At 43.9% G+C, this 23,760-nt stretch overlaps 1 protein-coding gene across 1 annotated transcript; it reads right to left on the reverse strand.

The window, feature by feature from the left end:
* Nucleotides 1-21,671: 21,671 nt before the first annotated feature.
* LOC26513666 lies at nucleotides 21,672-22,716 on the reverse strand. The gene is made up of 2 exons (XM_014903521.2): nucleotides 22,045-22,716; nucleotides 21,672-21,991 (listed from the first exon to the last, which is right to left on the reverse strand). The coding sequence occupies exons 1-2, from the start codon at nucleotides 22,552-22,554 to the stop codon at nucleotides 21,851-21,853; spliced, it is 651 nt and encodes a 216-aa protein (XP_014759007.2). The 5' UTR covers nucleotides 22,555-22,716; the 3' UTR covers nucleotides 21,672-21,850.
* Nucleotides 22,717-23,760: the final 1,044 nt, after the last annotated feature.

Genomic DNA, 23,760 nt, shown 5'->3' on the forward strand with positions numbered 1-23,760 from the left:
TATAGCCCCCAGATAGGAAACCAGATAGAGTTGTGTTACTGAGAGAATTTTTTCATAGAGTCCAAAATTAAAGGAGGGAGTTTTTTTTTTGCATATAAATAGATTGGATAATTCCTAATTGGAAAACTTGAGTAAAATAGAAATAGGACTCTATGGGTGGACCAAGCCTATCGATGCTCGAAGAAGGGGAAAGAGATTTGGACATGGAGCGGGAAGCACAGGGCGGTAACGAGCAAAGCAGAGAGACCACACGACTCAGCGCACAACAAAGGGGGGCAATCCCGAGGAACCTCAGCGTGGAACAAGCATCAAGTCCATTCGGGACGTACTCTCATGTCCAATTAGATCCCATTCAGGAGCAGTATAGCCTGGAAAACGCAGAGGCCTATGCATCTTTCAATCGACGAGAGATGCAGGCCCTCATTCACACCTCCCAAGAGCAGCTAAGAGTAGATCTCAGCCAACTGGTGGATCGAAGGATCGACCTGTGCATGAGGACGGGATTTGAACAAATACTCCGGAAGCTGGATCGGGACTCCGGAAAAGTTCCTTCCTCGAGGTCATCAGAATCCTCCATGGCCACCCAGGTGGAGAATCCACGGCCTAATGGTTCAGCTGGCAGTTCTCCTAATTCAGGAAAGCAACAGGGAGACAAACAAAAGGCAGAGGGCTGAATATTTTCTATTCCGGGTGGAGCATCTTCAGAAACAATACGGGATGCCGTGGATTGAACTGCTTCGAGACTTCCACCGGTTGTTGACGGAAGAGGCATCGGAATGGTACTGGCTACTAATAAGGATCAAGCCGCCGCAAGACTGGAGAGAGTTAAAAGAAGCCCTGCAACGCAGATATTGCGATAATAGGGGCGACTACGATCGCATCCAGGATATCGCGGAGAGGAAGCAACGGCAAGGGAAGTCACTGGAGGAGTATTTTATGGCCCTAAGTAGACTGGTAGCTTCGGTGAAATCAGGAGTGGAAAACGATTGGGTCATCAAGACGGCAAAATGATGATGATGAGTGCAAGGAAGTGGAACGAGTGCTAAATCTGGAGCGAGGAGCAGGACATAGGCATCGCGTGAGCGCCGGATTAAAGCCCCGGGAGGAGCAACGAGTTGGAAGACTGGAAGAGGTGCACCCCTACTGGAAAGGAGGACCAGCTGAAATGAACGGAACGGACAAACAAGAAGATTCGGTGGCGGCGAACTCTAGCGGTACACCCCGAAAAGTTATCACCTGTTAGAACTGTCAGCAGGAGGGTCATGTCTACATGGACTGCGAAGCGGCTTAGCGTAGGCTTTTCTGCTACAAATGTGGATTGGCAAACACCGTAACGCCCAAGTGCCCAAATTGCAGGCCGGGAAACGCCAACAGGAACGTTGCGTCGGAGGGCAACCAGCGTTCAATGAAAGAGCCCGAAGTCCAGACGAGGCAGTAGGAAGGCTAAGGATAGAAGCACGAATACCCTTATCAGACACCCAGGAAGCGATAGGAGGTAAAGCGGCAAATAGAGTCTATCGAAGTTTGGAGGAGAGGGTGCGTCAGTACAAGGAGGCGAGGGAAAGAATCTTCCGAGGGAACCAGCTAGCAGGGATGACGATGGTTACAAGAAGAGTCAAGAAGATCCGGGAGCGTTTCAAAGCAAGAAAAAAGGAACAACAGGAAGTAACCCGCTCGGTGATGTCCATGACGCGTGAAGGACCCAAAACAGACCCACGACCATACGCAATGGTCAAGGTAGCAGGGAGAATGATGAGAGGACTACTAGATTCCGGAGCTTCGATTAGTCTAATTGGAAGCGGCTGCAGAGAATTGGTGGAACGTCTCGAAATCCCATGGAAGCCATGGCATGCTAAGGTGCGAACGGCGAATGGATCGCAGCAGCAGATCTTGGGCAAGGTGAAGATGCAAGTGGAGTACAAAAAAATGACTCGAGAAATCCTATTCTATCTATGTCCACCGTTGGAGCTAGCGGTTGACAATTTCCCAAGGAAAACAAATTTCCTTTTTGTTTTGGCGGTAGTCCCTACGTCTTAAGGAGAGCTCTCTTAGGTAGGGATATAAATCCGGGCGGAAAGTGAGTTGGTTATATTATGATAATTGCTGTATTATTATGATTTAAGCCCAGAGCGAAACCAAAGCGTCGGAATAAGAGAAAGTAAAAGATAAAGATAGAAAACTGATTAAGCATAATTTGTATAGATTATTTAATAAAAATTTGAATGAATGAATGAAGACTGAGTAGAGGATAAAGAAGGGGTTAGGGATAGGATAATGGGAAAGTAGGAGGGGATTGAGAGGAAAGAAATAGGGGCGGACGCAAGAAGTGGCCAGCGTTCCGCTATGGAAGGGAGGGCAGGCCCAACTACTCCATGTCAGCAGGAGTAGGATAGAGATCCCGTATTGATCAGGTGAGGATGAGTGTTAGAAGTTAGTTTGTCTCGGTATGTTAGGATTTCAATTTAAATGTTGTGGGGAATTTAGTGTTGTGAAACGTCTAACATGTGCTGTTTAGTATATGTTGGATGATTATTATTGTTAGCGGTCAGTATGGGAAGGGTCAGGGAAACCACGGCCCTGGTTGAGCTAGCCGGAGCCAGACCCATGCCGATTGGCGGACCGTCAGACCAAAAAAATGGTCATAACAATATGGCGCCCAATTCTGAAACCAACGCCATAGCCTCTACAAGAGGAGCCTCTACAAGAGGAACCTCTACTTTCGTGGGTCCAGAAAGCTAAATAGAGAACCGCTCGAGAGGTCCCCAATTAGTAGGTTTCTGGAGTCAATTTATGGCAGTACAAATCAAAGTTGAATTGGAATTCCATATGCGACATCGGGCCTGAACAGACCAAAGGCCGATTTGCGCAGCATGGAATGAACTGTGATATGTACTATGATAAATATATAGGACTTAAAGTAGAAATAGATAAGAGTAGGAAAAGGATAAGATTAATAGAAGGGGAAAATACAACGGCTGTGTCTTAAACTACAAAGTATATATATGCGTTGATAGAAGAATAGGATAGAAAGGATTTTTTTTATATTTGTAGGGGTTTTGAACCAAAAACGGAAGTCCCAAACGGCTAAACACAAATAGCCTTTGCGTTGCTCCAAGAAGGACCAGAAGAAAAAACCCTACAAATAGAAAACAAAAATATTAAAAATATATATATATCTCACCCGGAGATCCAGGAAAACACGGATCAGACGGAAAGCCTCAATCCGGAACCTCAAACATCCTTCCTTATAGCCCCCAGATAGGAAACCAGATAGAGTTGTGTTACTGAGAGAATTTTTTCATAGAGTCCAAAATTAAAGGAGGGAGTTTTTTTTTTGCATATAAATAGATTGGATAATTCCTTATTGGAAAACTTGAGTAAAATAGAAATAGGACTCTATGGGTGGACCAAGCCTATCGATGCTCGAAGAAGGGGAAAGAGATTTGGACATGGAGCGGGAAGCACAGGGCGGTAACGAGCAAAGCAGAGAGACCACACGACTCAGCGCACAACAAAGGGGGGCAATCCCGAGGAACCTCAGCGTGGAACAAGCACCAAGTCCATTCGGGACGTACTCTCATGTCCAATTAGATCCCATTCAGGAGCAGTATAGCCTGGAAAACGCAGAGGCCTATGCATCTTTCAATCGACGAGAGATGCAGGCCCTCATTCACACCTCCCAAGAGCAGCTAAGAGTAGATCTCAGCCAACTGGTGGATCGAAGGATCGACCTGTGCATGAGGACGGGATTTGAACAAATACTCCGGAAGCTGGATCGGGACTCCGGAAAAGTTCCTTCCTCGAGGTCATCAGAATCCTCCATGGCCACCCAGGTGGAGAATCCACGGCCTAATGGTTCAGCTGGCGGTTCTCCTAATTCAGGAAAGCAACAGGGAGACAAACAAAAGGCAGAGGGCTGAATATTTTCTATTCCGGGTGGAGCATCTTCAGAAACAATACGGGATGCCGTGGATTGAACTGCTTCGAGACTTCCACCGGTTGTTGACGGAAGAGGCATCCGAATGGTACTGGCTACTAATAAGGATCAAGCCGCCGCAAGACTGGAGAGAGTTAAAAGAAGCCCTGCAACGCAGATATTGCGATAATAGGGGCGACTACGATCGCATCCAGGATATCGCGGAGAGGAAGCAACGGCAAGGGAAGTCACTGGAGGAGTATTTTATGGCCCTAAGTAGACTGGTAGCTTCGGTGAAATCAGGAGTGGAAAACGATTGGGTCATCAAGACGGCAAAATGATGATGATGAGTGCAAGGAAGTGGAACGAGTGCTAAATCTGGAGCGAGGAGCAGGACATAGGCATCGCGTGAGCGCCGGATTAAAGCCCCGGGAGGAGCAACGAGTTGGAAGACTGGAAGAGGTGCACCCCTACTGGAAAGGAGGACCAGCCGAAATGAACGGAACGGACAAACAAGAAGATTCGGTGGCGGCGAACTCTAGCGGTACACCCCGAAAAGTTATCACCTGTTAGAACTGTCAGCAGGAGGGTCATGTCTACATGGACTGCGAAGCGGCTTAGCGTAGGCTTTTCTGCTACAAATGTGGATTGGCAAACACCGTAACGCCCAAGTGCCCAAATTGCAGGCCGGGAAACGCCAACAGGAACGTTGCGTCGGAGGGCAACCAGCGTTCAATGAAAGAGCCCGAAGTCCAGACGAGGCAGTAGGAAGGCTAAGGATAGAAGCACGAATACCCTTATCAGACACCCAGGAAGCGATAGGAGGTAAAGCGGCAAATAGAGTCTATCGAAGTTTGGAGGAGAGGGTGCGTCAGTACAAGGAGGCGAGGGAAAGAATCTTCCGAGGGAACCAGCTAGCAGGGATGACGATGGTTACAAGAAGAGTCAAGAAGATCCGCGAGCGTTTCAAAGCGAGAAAAAAGGAACAACAGGAAGTAACCCGCTCGGTGATGTCCATGACGCGTGAAGGACCCAAAACAGACCCACGACCATACGCAATCGTCAAGGTAGCAGGGAGAATGATGTGAGGACTACTAGATTCCGGAGCTTCGATTAGTCTAATTGGAAGCGGCTGCAGAGAATTGGTGGAACGTCTCGAAATCCCATGGAAGCCATGGCATGCTAAGGTGCGAACGGCGAATGGATCGCAGCAGCAGATCTACGTCTTAAGGAGAGCTCTCTTAGGTAGGGATATAAATCCGGGCGGAAAGTGAGTTGGTTATATTATGATAATTGCCGTATTATTATGATTTAAGCCCAGAGCGAAACCAAAGCGTCGGAATAAGAGAAAGTAAAAGATAAAGATAGAAAACTGATTAAGCATAATTTGTATAGATTATTTAATAAAAATTTGAATGAATGAATGAAGACTGAGTAGAGGATAAAGAAGGGGTTAGGGATAGGATAATGGGAAAGTAGGAGGGGATTGAGAGGAAAGAAATAGGGGCGGACGCAAGAAGTGGCCAGCGTTCCGCTATGGAAGGGAGGGCAGGCCCAACTACTCCATGTCAGCAGGAGTAGGATAGAGATCCCGTATTGATCAGGTGAGGATGAGTGTTAGAAGTTAGTTTGTCTCGGTATGTTAGGATTTCAATTTAAATGTTGTGGGGAATTTAGTGTTGTGAAACGTCTAACATGTGCTGCTTAGTATATGTTGGATGATTATTATTGTTAGCGGTCAGTATGGGAAGGGTCAGGGAAACCACGGCCCTGGTTGAGCTAGCCGGAGCCAGACCCATGCCGATTGGCGGACCGTCAGACCAAAAAAATGGTCATAACAATATGGCGCCCAATTTTGAAACCAACGCTATAGCCTCTACAAGAGGAGCCTCTACAAGAGGAACCTCTACTTTCGTGGGTCCAGAAAGCTAAATAGAGAACCGCTCGAGAGGTCCCCAATTAGTAGGTTTCTGGAGTCAATTTATGGCAGTACAAATCAAAGTTGAATTGGAATTCCATATGCGACATCGGGCCTGAACAGACCAAAGGCCGATTTGCGCAGCATGGAATGAACTGTGATATGTACTATGATAAATATATAGGACTTAAAGTAGAAATAGATAAGAGTAGGAAAAGGATAAGATTAATAGAAGGGGAAAATACAACGGCTGTGTCTTAAACTACAAAGTATATATATGCGTTGATAGAAGAATAGGATAGAAAGGATTTTTTTTATATTTGTAGGGGTTCTGAACCAAAAACGGAAGTCCCAAACGGCTAAACACAAATAGCCTTTGCGTTGCTCCAAGAAGGACCAGAAGAAAAAACCCTACAAATAGAAAACAAAAATATTAAAAATATATATATATCTCACCCGGAGATCCAGGAAAACACGGATCAGACGGAAAGCCTCAATCCGGAACCCCAAACATCCTTCCTTATAGCCCCCAGATAGGAAACCAGATAGAGTTGTGTTACTGAGAGAATTTTTTTATAGAGTCTAAAATTAAAGGAGGGAGTTTTTTTTTGTAATTATTTATTTATTTATTTCGACATTTATTAGTATAATTATTTATTCATTTGTTTATTTGGTTTAATAGTGTTCATTTATATTTTTATCAATTATTTATTTATTTATTCATTTATTTAATAGGTTTATTTATTCATTTTGTTTATTTATTTATTTAGTTATTTGTCTATTTATTTATCTATTTGTTTATTTATTTATTTATTTTGGTTATCGGGGACTCATTCCGGTGGTACCGGCCAGTATTGAAATTAATTATTATAGTCAGTCAGCTCTTGCATATAAATAGATTGGATAATTCCTTATTGGAAAACTTGAGTAAAATAGAAATAGGACTCTATGGGTGGACCAAGCCTATCGATGCTCGAAGAAGGGGAAAGAGATTTGGACATGGAGCGGGAAGCACAGGGCGGTAACGAGCAAAGCAGAGAGACCACACGACTCAGCGCACAACAAAGGGGGGCAATCCCGAGGAACCTCAGCATGGAACAAGCATCAACTCCATTCGGGACGTACTCTCATGTCCAATTAGATCCCATTCAGGAGCAGTATAGCCTGGAAAACGCAGAGGCCTATGCATCCTTCAATCGACGAGAGATGCAGGCCCTCATTCACACCTCCCAAGAGCAGCTAAGAGTAGATCTCAGCCAACTGGTGGATCGAAGGATCGACCTGTGCATGAGGACGGGATTTGAACAAATACTCCGGAAGCTGGATCGGGACTCCGGAAAAGTTCCTTCCTCGAGGTCATCAGAATCCTCCATGGCCACCCAGGTGGAGAATCCACGGCCTAATGGTTCAGCTGGCGGTTCTCCTAATTCAGGAAAGCAACAGGGAGACAAACAAAAGGCAGAGGGCTGAAGATTTTCTGTTCCGGGTGGAGCATCTTCAGAAACAATACGGGATGCCGTGGATTGAACTGCTTCGAGACTTCCACCGGTTGTTGACGGAAGAGGCATCCGAATGGTACTGGCTACTAATAAGGACCAAGCCGCCGCAAGACTGGAGAGAGTTAAAAGAAGCCCTGCAACGCAGATATTGCGATAATAGGGGCGACTACGATCGCATCCAGGATATCGCGGAGAGGAAGCAACGGCTAGGGGAGTCACTGGAGGAGTATTTTATGGCAATAAGTAGACTGGTAGCTTCGGTGAAATCAGGAGTGAAAAACGATTAGGTCATCAAGACGGCAAAAAGAAATCACCTAGAACCGATGAGGCAGTGGATTTATCCAATGCGAGTCTACCCCTATAACACCTGCACGATGAGTGCAAGGAAGTGGAACGAGTGCTAAATCTGGAGCGAGGAGCAGGACATAGGCATCGCGTGAGCGCCGGATTCAAGCCCCGGGAGGAGCAACGAGTTGGAAGACTGGAAGAGGTGCACCCCTACTGGAAAGGAGGACCAGCTGAAATGAACGGAACGGACAAACAAGAAGATACGGTGGCGGCGATCTCTAGCGGTACACCCCGAAAAGTTATCACCTGTTGGAACTGTCAGCAGGAGGGTCATGTCTACATGGACTGCGAAGCGGCTTAGCGTAGGCTTTTCTGCTACAAATGTGGATTGGCAAACACCGTAACGCCCAAGTGCCCAACTTGCAGGCCGGGAAACGCCAACAGGAACGTTGCGTCGGAGGGCAACCAGCGTTCGATGAAAGAGCCCGAAGTCCAGAAGAGGCAGTAGGAAGGCTAAGGATAGAAGCACGAATACCCTTATCAGACACCCAGGAAGCGATAGGAGGTAAAGCGGCAAATAGAGTCTATCGAAGTTTGGAGGAGAGGGTGCGTCAGTACAAGGAGGCGAGGGAAAGAATCTTCCGAGAGAACCAGCTAGCAGGGATGACGATGATTACAAGAAGAGTCAAGAAGATCCGCGAGCGTTTCAAAGCGAGAAAAAAGGAACGACAGGAAGTAACCCGCTCGGTGATGTCCATGACGCGTGAAGGACCCAAAACAGACCCACGACGCGAATGGATCGCAGCAGCAGATCTTGGGAAAGGTGAAGATGCAAGTGGAGTACAAAAAAAGGACTCGAGAAATCCTATTCTATCTATGTCCACCGTTGGAGCTAGCGGTTGACAATTTCCCAAGCAAATTAAACAAATTTCCTTTTTGTTTTAGCGGTAGTCCCTACGTCTTAAGGAGAGCTCTCTTAGGTAGGGATATAAATCCGGGCGGAAAGTGAGTTGGTTATATTATGATAATTGCCGTATTATTATGATTTAAGCCCAGAGCGAAACCAAAGCGTCGGAATAAGAGAAAGTAAAAGATAAAGATAGAAAACTGATTAAGCATAATTTGTATAGATTATTTAATAAAAATTTGAATGAAAGAATGAAGACTGAGTAGAGGATAAAGAAGGGGTTAGGGATAGGATAATGGGAAAGTAGGAGGGGATTGGGAGGAAAGAAATAGGGGCGGACGCAAGAAGTGGCCAGCGTTCCGCTATGGAAGGGAGGGCAGGCCCAACTACTCCATGTCAGCCGGAGTAGGATAGAGATCCCGTATTGATCAGGTGAGGATGAGTGTTAGAAGTTAGTTTGTCTCGGTATGTTAGGATTTCAATTTAAATGTTGTGGGGAATTTAGTGTTGTGAAACGTCTAACATGTGCTGTTTAGTATATGTTGGATGATTATTATTGTTAGCGGTCACTATGGGAAGGGTCAGGGAAACCACGGCCCTGGTTGAGCTAGCCGGAGCCAGACCCATGCCGATTGGCGGACCGTCAGACCAAAAAAAATGGTCATAACAATATGGCGCCCAACTTTGAAACCAACGCTATAGCCTCCACAAAAGGAACCTCTACTTTCGTGGGTCCAGAAAGCTAAATAGAGAACCGCTCGAGAGGTCCCCAATTAGTAGGTTTCTGGAGTCAATTTATGGTAGTACAAATCAAAGTTGAATTGGAATTCCATATGCGACATCGGGCCTGAACAGACCAAAGGCCGATTTGCGCAGCATGGAATGAACTGTGATATGTACTATGATAAATATATAGGACTTAAAGTAGAAATAGATAAGAGTAGGAAAAGGATAAGATTAATAGAAGGGGAAAATACAACGGCTGTGTCTTAAACTACAAAGTATATATATGCGTTGATAGAAGAATAGGATAGAAAGGATTTTTTTTATATTTGTAGGGGTTCTGAACCAAAAACGGAAGTCCCAAACGGCTAAACACAAATAGCCTTTGCGTTGCTCCAAGAAGGACCAGAAGAAAAAACCCTACAAATAGAAAACAAAAATATTAAAAATATATATATATCTCACCCGGAGATCCAGGAAAACACGGATCAGACGGAAAGCCTCAATCCGGAACCCCAAACATCCTTCCTTATAGCCCCCAGATAGGAAACCAGATAGAGTTGTGTTACTGAGAGAATTTTTTTATAGAGTCCAAAATTAAAGGAGGGAGTTTTTTTTTGTAATTATTTATTTATTTATTTCGACATTTATTAGTATAATTATTTATTCATTTGTTTATTTGGTTTAATAGTGTTCATTTATATTTTTATCAATTATTTATTTATTTATTCATTTATTTAATAGGTTTATTTATTCATTTTGTTTATTTATTTATTTAGTTATTTGTCTATTTATTTATCTATTTGTTTATTTATTTATTTATTTTGGTTATCGGGGACTCATTCTGGTGGTACCGGCCAGTATTGAAATTAATTATTATAGTCAGTCAGCTCTTGCATATAAATAGATTGGATAATTCCTTATTGGAAAACTTGAGTAAAATAGAAATAGGACTCTATGGGTGGACCAAGCCTATCGATGCTCGAAGAAGGGGAAAGAGATTTGGACATGGAGCGGGAAGCACAGGGCGGTAACGACAAAGGGGGGCAATCCCGAGGAACCTCAGCATGGAACAAGCATCAACTCCATTCGGGACGTACTCTCATGTCCAATTAGATCCCATTCAGGAGCAGTATAGCCTGGAAAACGCAGAGGCCTATGCATCCTTCAATCGACGAGAGATGCAGGCCGCCATTCACACCTCCCAAGAGCAGCTAAGAGTAGATCTCAGCCAACTGGTGGATCGAAGGATCGACCTGTGCATGAGGACGGGATTTGAACAAATACTCCGGAAGCTGGATCGGGACTCCGGAAAAGTTCCTTCCTCGAGGTCATCAGAATCCTCCATGGCCACCCAGGTGGAGAATCCACGGCCTAATGGTTCAGCTGGCGGTTCTCCTAATTCAGGAAAGCAACAGGGAGACAAACAAAAGGCAGAGGGCTGAAGATTTTCTGTTCCGGGTGGAGCATCTTCAGAAACAATACGGGATGCCGTGGATTGAACTCCTTCGAGACTTCCACCGGTTGTTGACGGAAGAGGCATCCGAATGGTACTGGCTACTAATAAGGACCAAGCCGCCGCAAGACTGGAGAGAGTTAAAAGAAGCCCTGCAACGCAGATATTGCGATAATAGGGGCGACTACGATCGCATCCAGGATATCGCGGAGAGGAAGCAACGGCTAGGGGAGTCACTGGAGGAGTATTTTATGGCCCTAAGTAGACTGGTAGCTTCGGTGAAATCAGGAGTGAAAAACGATTAGGTCATCAAGACGGCAAAAAGAAATCACCTAGAACCGATGAGGCAGTGGATTTATCCAATGCGAGTCTACCCCTATAACACCTGCACGATGAGTGCAAGGAAGTGGAACGAGTGCTAAATCTGGAGCGAGGAGCAGGACATAGGCATCGCGTGAGCGCCGGATTCAAGCCCCGGGAGGAGCAACGAGTTGGAAGACTGGAAGAGGTGCACCCCTACTGGAAAGGAGGACCAGCTGAAATGAACGGAACGGACAAACAAGAAGATACGGTGGCGGCGATCTCTAGCGGTACACCCCGAAAAGTTATCACCTGTTGGAACTGTCAGCAGGAGGGTCATGTCTACATGGACTGCGAAGCGGCTTAGCGTAGGCTTTTCTGCTACAAATGTGGATTGGCAAACACCGTAACGCCCAAGTGCCCAACTTGCAGGCCGGGAAACGCCAACAGGAACGTTGCGTCGGAGGGCAACCAGCGTTCGATGAAAGAGCCCGAAGTCCAGAAGAGGCAGTAGGAAGGCTAAGGATAGAAGCACGAATACCCTTATCAGACACCCAGGAAGCGATAGGAGGTAAAGCGGCAAATAGAGTCTATCGAAGTTTGGAGGAGAGGGTGCGACAGTACAAGGAGGCGAGGGAAAGAATCTTCCGAGAGAACCAGCTAGCAGGGATGACGATGATTACAAGAAGAGTCAAGAAGATCCGCGAGCATTTCAAAGCGAGAAAAAAGGAACGACAGGAAGTAACCCGCTCGGTGATGTCCATGACGCGTGAAGGACCCAAAACAGACCCACGACGCGAATGGATCGCAGCAGCAGATCTTGGAAAAGGTGAAGATGCAAGTGGAGTACAAAAAAAGGACTCGAGAAATCCTATTCTATCTATGTCCACCGTTGGAGCTAGCGGTTGACAATTTCCCAAGCAAATTAAACAAATTTCCTTTTTGTTTTAGCGGTAGTCCCTACGTCTTAAGGAGAGCTCTCTTAGGTAGGGATATAAATCCGGGCGGAAAGTGAGTTGGTTATATTATGATAATTGCCGTATTATTATGATTTAAGCCCAGAGCGAAACCAAAGCGTCGGAATAAGAGAAAGTAAAAGATAAAGATAGAAAACTGATTAAGCATAATTTGTATAGATTATTTAATAAAAATTTGAATGAAAGAATGAAGACTGAGTAGAGGATAAAGAAGGGGTTAGGGATAGGATAATGGGAAAGTAGGAGGGGATTGGGAGGAAAGAAATAGGGGCGGACGCAAGAAGTGGCCAGCGTTCCGCTATGGAAGGGAGGGCAGGCCCAACTACTCCATGTCAGCCGGAGTAGGATAGAGATCCCGTATTGATCAGGTGAGGATGAGTGTTAGAAGTTAGTTTGTCTCGGTATGTTAGGATTTCAATTTAAATGTTGTGGGGAATTTAGTGTTGTGAAACGTCTAACATGTGCTGTTTAGTATATGTTGGATGATTATTATTGTTAGCGGTCACTATGGGAAGGGTCAGGGAAACCACGGCCCTGGTTGAGCTAGCCGGAGCCAGACCCATGCCGATTGGCGGACCGTCAGACCAAAAAAAATGGTCATAACAATATGGCGCCCAACTTTGAAACCAACGCTATAGCCTCCACAAAAGGAACCTCTACTTTCGTGGGTCCAGAAAGCTAAATAGAGAACCGCTCGAGAGGTCCCCAATTAGTAGGTTTCTGGAGTCAATTTATGGCAGTACAAATCAAAGTTGAATTGGAATTCCATATGCGACATCGGGCCTGAACAGACCAAAGGCCGATTTGCGCAGCAAGGAATGAACTGTGATATGTACTGTGATAAATATATAGGACTTAAAGTAGAAATAGATAAGAGTAGGAAAAGGATAAGATTAATAGAAGGGGAAAATACAACGGCTGTGTCTTAAACTACAAAGTATATATATGCGTTGATAGAAGAATAGGATAGAAAGGATTTTTTTTATATTTGTAGGGGTTCTGAACCAAAAGCGGAAGTCCCAAACGGCTAAACACAAATAGCCTTTGCGTTGCTCCAAGAAGGACCAGAAGAAAAAACCCTACAAATAGAAAACAAAAATATTAAAAATATATATATATCTCACCCGGAGATCCAGGAAAACACGGATCAGACGGAAAGCCTTAATCCGGAACCCCAAACATCCTTCCTTATAGCCCCCAGATAGGAAACCAGATAGAGTTGTGTTACTGAGAGAATTTTTTTATAGAGTCCAAAATTAAAGGAGGGAGTTTTTTTTTGTAATTATTTATTTATTTATTTCGACATTTATTAGTATAATTATTTATTCATTTGTTTATTTGGTTTAATAGTGTTCATTTATATTTTTATCAATTATTTATTTATTTATTCATTTATTTAATAGGTTTATTTATTCATTTTGTTTATTTATTTATTTAGTTATTTGTCTATTTATTTATCTATTTGTTTATTTATTTATTTATTTTGGTTATCGGGGACTCATTCTGGTGGTACCGGCCAGTATTGAAATTAATTATTATAGTCAGTCAGCTCTTGCATATAAATAGATTGGATAATTCCTTATTGGAAAACTTGAGTAAAATAGAAATAGGACTCTATGGGTGGACCAAGCCTATCGATGCTCGAAGAAGGGGAAAGAGATTTGGACATGGAGCGGGAAGCACAGGGCGGTAACGAGCAAAGCAGAGAGACCACACGACTCAGCGCACAACAAAGGGGGGCAATCCCGAGGAACCTCAGCATGGAACAAGCATCAACTCCATTCGGGACGTACTCTCATGTCCAATTAGATCCCATTCAGGAGCAGTATAGCCTGGAAAACGCAGAGGCCTATGCATCCTTCAATCGACGAGAGATGCAGGCCCTCATTCACACCTCCCAAGAGCAGCTAAGAGTAGATCTCAGCCAACTGGTGGATCGAAGGATCGACCTGTGCATGAGGACGGGATTTGAACAAATACTCCGGAAGCTGGATCGGGACTCCGGAAAAGTTCCTTCCTCGAGGTCATCAGAATCCTCCATGGCCACCCAGGTGGAGAATCCACGGCCTAATGGTTCAGCTGGCGGTTCTCCTAATTCAGGAAAGCAACAGGGAGACAAACAAAAGGCAGAGGGCTGAAGATTTTCTGTTCCGGGTGGAGCATCTTCAGAAACAATACGGGATGCCGTGGATTGAACTCCTTCGAGACTTCCACCGGTTGTTGACGGAAGAGGCATCCGAATGGTACTGGCTACTAATAAGGACCAAGCCGCCGCAAGACTGGAGAGAGTTAAAAGAAGCCCTGCAACGCAGATATTGCGATAATAGGGGCGACTACGATCGCATCCAGGATATCGCGGAGAGGAAGCAACGGCTAGGGGAGTCACTGGAGGAGTATTTTATGGCAATAAGTAGACTGGTAGCTTCGGTGAAATCAGGAGTGAAAAACGATTAGGTCATCAAGACGGCAAAAAGAAATCACCTAGAACCGATGAGGCAGTGGATTTATCCAATGCGAGTCTACCCCTATAACACCTGCACGATGAGTGCAAGGAAGTGGAACGAGTGCTAAATCTGGAGCGAGGAGCAGGACATAGGCATCGCGTGAGCGCCGGATTCAAGCCCCGGGAGGAGCAACGAGTTGGAAGACTGGAAGAGGTGCACCCCTACTGGAAAGGAGGACCAGCCGAAATGAACGGAACGGACAAACAAGAAGATACGGTGGCGGCGATCTCTAGCGGTACACCCCGAAAAGTTATCACCTGTTGGAACTGTCAGCAGGAGGGTCATGTCTACATGGACTGCGAAGCGGCTTAGCGTAGGCTTTTCTGCTACAAATGTGGATTGGCAAACACCGTAACGCCCAAGTGCCCAACTTGCAGGCCGGGAAACGCCAACAGGAACGTTGCGTCGGAGGGCAACCAGCGTTCGATGAAAGAGCCCGAAGTCCAGAAGAGGCAGTAGGAAGGCTAAGGATAGAAGCACGAATACCCTTATCAGACACCCAGGAAGCGATAGGAGGTAAAGCGGCAAATAGAGTCTATCGAAGTTTGGAGGAGAGGGTGCGACAGTACAAGGAGGCGAGGGAAAGAATCTTCCGAGAGAACCAGCTAGCAGGGATGACGATGGTTACAAGAAGAGTCAAGAAGATCCGCGAGCGTTTCAAAGCGAGAAAAAAGGAACGACAGGAAGTAACCCGCTCGGTGATGTCCATGACGCGTGAAGGACCCAAAACAGACCCACGACCATACGCAATGGTCAAGGTAGCAGGGAAAATGATGAGAGGACTACTAGATTCCGGAGCTTCGATTAGTCTAATTGGAAGAGGCTGCAGAGAATTGGTGGAACGTCTCGAAATCCCATGGAAGCCATGGCATGCTAAGGTGCGAACGGGGAATGGATCGCAGCAGCAGATCTTGGGAAAGGTGAAGATGCAAGTGGAGTACAAAAAAAGGACTCGAGAAATCCTATTCTATCTATGTCCACCGTTGGAGCTAGCGGTTGACAATTTCCCAAGGAAATTAAACAAATTTCCTTTTTGTTTTGGCGGTAGTCCCTACGTCTTAAGGAGAGCTCTCTTAGGTAGGGATATAAATCCGGGCGGAAAGTGAGTTGGTTATATTATGATAATTGCCGTATTATTATGATTTAAGCCCAGAGCGAAACCAAAGCGTCGGAATAAGAGAAAGTAAAAGATAAAGATAGAAAACTGATTAAGCATAATTTGTATAGATTATTTAATAAAAATTTGAATGAAAGAATGAAGACTGAGTAGAGGATAAAGAAGGGGTTAGGGATAGGATAATGGGAAAGTAGGAGGGGATTGGGAGGAAAGAAATAGGGGCGGACGCAAGAAGTGGCCAGCGTTCCGCTATGGAAGGGAGGGCAGGCCCAACTACTCCATGTCAGCAGGAGTAGGATAGAGATCCCGTATTGATCAGGTGAGGATGAGTGTTAGAAGTTAGTTTGTCTCGGTATGTTAGGATTTGAATTTAAATGTTGTGGGGAATTTAGTGTTGTGAAACGTCTAACATGTGCTGTTTAGTATATGTTGGATGATTATTATTGTTAGCGGTCACTATGGGAAGGGTCAGGGAAACCACGGCCCTGGTTGAGCTAGCCGGAGCCAGACCCATGCCGATTGGCGGACCGTCAGACCAAAAAAAATGGTCATAACAATATGGCGCCCAATTTTGAAACCAACGCTATAGCCTCCACAAAAGGAACCTCTACTTTCGTGGGTCCAGAAAGCTAAATAGAGAACCGCACGAGAGGTCCCCAATTAGTAGGTTTCTGGAGTCAATTTATGGCAGTACAAATCAAAGTTGAATTGGAATTCCATATGCGACATCGGGCCTGAACAGACCAAAGGCCGATTTGCGCAGCAAGGAATGAACTGTGATATGTACTGTGATAAATATATAGGACTTAAAGTAGAAATAGATAAGAGTAGGAAAAGGATAAGATTAATAGAAGGGGAAAATACAACGGCTGTGTCTTAAACTACAAAGTATATATATGCGTTGATAGAAGAATAGGATAGAAAGGATTTTTTTTATATTTGTAGGGGTTCTGAACCAAAAACGGAAGTCCCAAACGGCTAAACACAAATAGCCTTTGCGTTGCTCCAAGAAGCACCAGAAGAAAAAACCCTACAAATAGAAAACAAAAATATTAAAAATATATATATATCTCACCCGGAGATCCAGGAAAACACGGATCAGACGGAAAGCCTCAATCCGGAACCCCAAACATCCTTCCTTATAGCCCCCAGATAGGAAACCAGATAGAGTTGTGTTACTGAGAGAATTTTTTTATAGAGTCCAAAATTAAAGGAGGGAGTTTTTTTTGTAATTATTTATTTATTTATTTCGAAATTTATTAGTATAATTATTTATTCATTTGTTTATTTGGTTTAATAGTGTTTATTTATATTTTTATCAATTATTTATTTATTTATTCATTTATTTAATAGGTTTATTTATTCATTTTGTTTATTTATTTATTTATTTTGGTTATCGGGGACTCATTCTGGTGGTACCGGCCAGTATTGAAATTAATTATTATAGTCAGTCAGCGCTTGCATATAAATAGATTGGATAATTCCTTATTGGAAAACTTGAGTAAAATAGAAATAGGACTCTATGGGTGGACCAAGCCTATCGATTCTCGAAGAAGGGGAAAGAGATTTGGACATGGAGCGGGGAGCACAGGACGGTAACGAGCAAAGCAGAGAGACCACTCGACTCAGCGCACAACAAAGGGGGGCAATCCCGAGGAACCTCAGCATGGAACAAGCATCAAGTCCATTCGGGACGTACTCTCATGTCCAATTAGATCCCATTCAGGAGCAGTATAGCCTGGAAAATGCAGAGGCCTATACATCCTTCAATCGACGAGAGATGCAGGCCCTCATTCACACCTCCCAAGAGCAGCTAAGAGTAGATCTCAGCCAACTGGTGGATCGAAAGATCGACCTGTGCATGAGGACGGGATTTGAACAAATACTCCGGAAGCTGGATCGGGACTCCGGAAAAGTTCCTTCCTCGAGGTCATCAGAATCCTCCATGGCCACCTAGGTGGAGAATCCACGGCCTAATGGTTCAGCTGGCGGTTCTCCTAATTCAGGAAAGCAACAGGGAGACAAACAAAAGGCAGAGGGCTGAAGATTTTCTTTTCCGGGTGGAGCATCTTCAGAAACAATACGGGATGCCGTGAATTGAACTGCTTCGAGACTTCCACCGGTTGTTGACGGAAGAGGCATCCGAATGGTACTGGCTACTAATAAGGACCAAGCCGCCGCAAGACTGGAGAGAGTTAAAAGAAGCCCTGCAACGCAGATATTGCGATAATAGGGGCGACTACGATCGCATCCAGGATATCGCGGAGAGGAAGCAACGGCAAGGAAAGTCACTGGAGGAGTATTTTATGGCCCTAAGTAGACTGGTAGCTTCGGTGAAATCAGGAGTGGAAAACGATTAGGTCATCAAGACGGCAAAAAGAAATCACCTAGAACCGATGAGGCAGTGGATTTATCCAATGCGAGTCTACACCCTAAAACACCTGCACGATGAGTGCAAGGAAATGGAACGAGTGCTAAATCCGGAGCGAGGATATAGGCATCGCGTGAGCGCCGGATTCAAGCCCCGGGAGGAGCAACGAGTTGGAAGACTGGAAGAGGTGCACCCCTACTGGAAAGGAGGACCAGCCGAAATGAACGGAACGGACAAACAAGAAGATACGGTGGCGGCGATCTCTAGCGGTACACCCCGAAAAGTTATCACCTGTTGGAACTTTCAGCAGAAGGGTCATGTCTACATGGACTGCGAAGCTGCTCAGCGTAGGCTTTTCTGCTACAAATGTGGATTGGCAAACACCGTAACGCCCAAGTGCCCCAATTGCAGGCCGGGAAACGCCAACAGGAACGTTGCGTCGGAGGGCAACCAGCGTTCGATGAAAGAGCCCGAAGTCCAGAAGAGGCAGTAGGAAGGCTAAGGATAGAAGCACGAATACCCTTATCAGACACCCAGGAAGCGATAGGGGGTAAAGCGGCAAATAGAGTCTATCGAAGTTTGGAGGAGAGGGTGCGTCAGTACAAGGAGGCGAGGGAAAGAATCTTCCGAGAGAACCAGCTAGCAGGGATGAAGATGGTTACAAGAAGAGTCAAGAAGAAACGCGAGCGTTTCAAAGCGAGAAAAAAGGAGCGACAGGAAGTAACCCGCTCGGTGATGTCCATGACGCGTGAAGGACCCAAACCAGACCCACGACCATACGCAATGGTCAAGGTAGCAGGGAGAATGATAAGAGGACTACTAGATTCCGGAGCTTCGATTAGGCTAATTGGAAGAGGCTGCAGAGAATTGGTGGAACGTCTCGAAATCCCATGGAAGCCATGGCATGCTAAGGTGCGAACGGCGAATGGATCGCAGCAGCAGATCTTGGGCAAGGTGAAGATGCAAGTGGAGTACAAAAAAATGACTCGAGAAATCCTATTCTATCTATGTCCACCGTTGGAGCTAGCGGTTGACAATTTCCCAAGGAAAACAAATTTCCTTTTTGTTTTGGCGGTAGTCCCTACGTCTTAAGGAGAGCTCTCTTAGGTAGGGATATAAATCCGGGCGGAAAGTGAGTTGGTTATATTATGATAATTGCCGTATTATTATGATTTAAGCCCAGAGCGAAACCAAAGCGTCGGAATAAGAGAAAGTAAAAGATAAAGATAGAAAACTGATTAAGCATAATTTGTATAGATTATTTAATAAAAATTTGAATGAAAGAATGAAGACTGAGTAGAGGATAAAGAAGGGGTTAGGGATAGGATAATGGGAAAGTAGGAGGGGATTGGGAGGAAAGAAATAGGGGCGGACGCAAGAAGTGGCCAGCGTTCCGCTATGGAAGGGAGGGCAGGCCCAACTACTCCATGTCAGCAGGAGTAGGATAGAGATCCCGTATTGATCAGGTGAGGATGAGTGTTAGAAGTTAGTTTGTCTCGGTATGTTAGGATTTGAATTTAAATGTTGTGGGGAATTTAGTGTTGTGAAACGTCTAACATGTGCTGTTTAGTATATGTTGGATGATTATTATTGTTAGCGGTCACAATGGGAAGGGTCAGGGAAACCACGGCCCTGGTTGAGCTAGCCGGAGCCAGACCCATGCCGATTGGCGGACCGTCAGACCAGAAAATGGTCATAACAAATTGTGAGGTTATCAGCTGGCAACAAAAGTTGTCTTGGATCCCCAAACGGGCCTCAAGGCATCGGTCTTTCGCTGTCACAACGCATGCTTTTTATATATTTGTAAATCTTCAACTTAATTTTAAAAGTGAATAAACTTACCTCTCAAGAAAAAAATTATGAGCTGGATAGGTTTTATAAATTTGCTACTATTCAAACAGCAACACACAACATACCGCCGACCAAATTTTATGCGCGAAACAACATATGCTTTATGTATTCCTAAGCATAAGTGCCGTTAAGTGCTTTGGAGATCTTTAAAGCTGAGATTTATAATTCAATATACTTTTTATCAACCGCCAAAAATTATTTAAACGATTAAAAAGCTGTTAGTTATTTGTTAGGGCCAAAAACGTAATATGTGCCTTCAGACAGGCTTAGAGGGTTAAATAATTTTTCCTAATTTGCAGCCTCTATAAAAATCTGGGAGGACCGGAATTAAACATTCCGGAATGTTCGCGATGCAACGTAGGTGAGGCCTGCCCTTGTCGCAGGATATCAAAGGGTGAATTTGAACGATGCCTAAAATGGTGGTAACTATTTTGAGGCAGTTGCTGAAAATAATAGCATTATTTACATTTTTAATTAAACGGTAATGTAAGCCTACCTGAATATTACGTATAGTAATACTACTTGTTGCAGTTCCAACGACATGGGGGCTTGGACCATCGCCTAAATCCAATTGCAAGCTTTCTGGTACCTCGTTATTAATAATTGATGCGCGTGTGCTAGTGGAAATACACCCAGATCCACTATTTGTCAAATGAAGCTGCCCCAACGATGCCGTAGCCATAGCTACATCCGGCATCATTTCGGAAAGATGACTGTTACCGGCATCTAATGCAGATGCTCCACCCTCGGTGTCGGCATCAGACCCCAGACTGTTATCATGAGAAAATCCAAAATCGCCCTCAGTTATCAAGGCAGGCAAATCGTTACGATGTTGACTTGAATTTGAAAGACGTGCGTAGCCAAGTGACCGGGTCAATGTAATAGTTATAATATTATATCAAACACCCGAAATCAGTGGATTTTATTTTAAGTAATTACGATAGCAAGATAACACACTTTTTGCTCAAAAAATATAAATATTATTAAAAAAATACGAAACTATATTGTAAACTTTCGGGATATTTAAGCAAATAATTAAAAATTATAATAAATATTTTATAACCGGCTGACTATGTCCGATATTTGCGATGTATATTTTATCCGATGTATATATTGTAATTAAACCACCACCTAAAAGGTGGTATAGGTATATCAACTTCTGTTTGGCCCGAAATTAACTTTTCTTGTTACTTCTCTGAAATGAACAAATCTTCATGGCATTCGGAGGTACAAGTTAAAATATGTTGCAGATCGCCGATTACGTGGCAAGCAAGCACCTATGCGTACTATGTTTGATATATGGAAAAAAATATTGCAAAAACCACCACCTTAGTGGTGGTATAGGTATATCAACTTCGGTTTCGCCCGAAATTAACTTTCCTTTTCTTGTTACTTTTCTGAAATGAAGAAATCTTTATGGCATTCGGAGGTCCAAGTTAAAATATGTTGCAGATCGCCGATTACGTGACAAGCTAGTACCTATGCGTACTATTATTGAATTATGGAACAACACATTGCAAAAATTGTTAGCCGAAAGTTAGTGTAAGATATGGTTTATGCCCATATAAGAAAAATATACCCTTGCAGTTTATGTTTAATTTTTGAGTCTAATAAGGAACAAGGTTGGATTCTCGAACAAAGATAGACTCAAAAGAATCAACCAAACTTTTAAAATTTTGAATAATCTAAAATTTATTTTATAGGCCGAAAAAACCGACATTACCGCAAGGCGCCTCTTCGTATATCCCTTCATTGACGGGTAAAAAGTAAAATAGAATCTTTCAATTATATATATATTTAAAATTTCATTCTGAAGACTTACTAATCTTGCAAAAATTTGCACATTTACAACACGAGTTAACAAATTCACATATATTTCAATATACATACAATGATAAAAAGAAATTGATTATAATTTATAAGTATTTTATTTAATTATCTAAGCTTTGCGGATAGTTATATTGGATTCTACTCGGAAAGGCATGCTTAAATAATTTTTCCTGGTCGGTCCAATTTGCAGCCTCTATAAAAATCTGGGAGGACCGGAATTAAACATTCCGGAATGTTCGCGATGCAACGTAGGTGAGGCCTGCCCTTGTCGCAGGATTTCAATAGGTGAATTTGAACGATGCCTAAAATGGTGGTAACTATTTTGAGGCAGTTGCTGAAAATAATAGCATTATTTACATTTTTAATTAAACGGTAATGGAAGCCTACCTGAATATTACGTATAGTAATACTACTTGTTGCAGTTCCAACGACATGGGGGCTTGGACCATCGCCTAAATCCAATTGCAAGCTTTCTGGTACCTCGTTATTAATAATTGATGCGCGTGTGCTAGTGGAAATACACCCAGATCCACTATTTGTCAAATGAAGCTGTCCCAACGATGCCGTAGCCATAGCTACATCCGGCATCATTTCGGAAAGATGACTGTTACCGGCATCTAATGCAGATGCTCCACCCTCGGTGTCGGCATCAGACCCCAGACTGTTATCATGAGAAAATCCAAAATCGCCCTCAGTTATCAAGGCAGGCAAATCGTTACGATGTTGACTTGAATTTGAAAGACGTGCGTAGCTGCACTGTGCTCCAGGACCAGAATTATATGCCATAAAATTAGCTACACCAATAATACCAGTTGAGTGATGTCTTGGAAAAGTAAGATTTCGGTTGTTACATGGGTGAACCATATCAGTATTATAAGACGACACTGATGATGCCATTGTAGCCGTCGATAGAAACGAAGGTGCAGCGTTTGTGTATTGTGAAACTGATCCATGAGCAGCTGGCGAAGGGGGGGGACTCTAGTTTTCATCTTCAAGTAAACTAACCTCATTTTGGGCCGATGATGGTGTAACAGTTGCTTCTATAGAGGGATCATTACTTCCTTTGTTGATTTGGAAGGAGTTCCCCAATATATCAGATACTTCATCCGGAAGATTAAACTCTCTAACAACTCTAAGCCTAATTTGCCGGTCAATTTCATTTTTTGACGAAAGAGGGAGCAGCAATGCACGTTGGCACATTGGTGATTGACGCAATTTATGTTCACGCTTCCGCATAGCTAATAACGTTTGGTTGTCCGGTGGCGGTATTGCAACTGCTCCCCCTAAAAAACCAAAATGTTGTTCATCATTATTTCTTTCTGCCCCAATACCCCAGTTTGAGCCAGAATTTAGGTGAGATACCATATACAATGTGTCTGGAATATTTGGAGGATGTCAAGTCGTGCGCATTCGTAATATTTCTACGTGATTGTGCGTTGGCATTCGATCTTCTAAAAGTGTTTTTACTTCTTCAAAATATGGCATAAATAGACGCGGCCTTACATACAATCCCTGGTTTTTTCCTCCACTAATCCAGGCGTTGATACGGAGATTTTCTCTTTCATCCCCAATCATATGTGATGGAGGTGTACTTACAAGACCTCTTCGAATGGCTTGACATAAAACGTCACAATGAGGGGGTAAGACATGGTCCATCCGTACTAAAGGTAGCAGTTCTGACAGAATTTCTCTTAGTTCTATATCACTTATGTCGCGTTTTTTTACACCTTTGCGTGTTACTGAATGGGCTGTATGTGACAACAAATTTGGTTCTCTATCTTCCATATGTCGAATAAGTTCTTTCTTGCCCCATTTTAAAACCGCTTGCAATATTTCTAACTCCGACGCTTGTAAAAAGTTACTGTGCAATACATGTATTAACTGGGATTTATCTAATTGATGCAGAACTGGCGAGGCGCTAACAGCCGAAAATTCTTCTCGCAAATATTGACAAGCTTGTCGAAAAACCCATGCAGAATCATAAGGTTGGCAGCCCCACCTTAAAACGGTGGGTAAGGTGTCTTAGAGATAACCATTATAAAATCAAATCCTGCATACCTTTTTGGAATAACAGTTTAATTGCGCGTGCATACCTTTTTGGAA

Source organism: Drosophila ananassae, chromosome XR (genome assembly GCF_017639315.1).
Source record: "Drosophila ananassae strain 14024-0371.13 chromosome XR, ASM1763931v2, whole genome shotgun sequence".
NCBI lineage: Eukaryota > Metazoa > Arthropoda > Insecta > Diptera > Drosophilidae > Drosophila > Drosophila ananassae.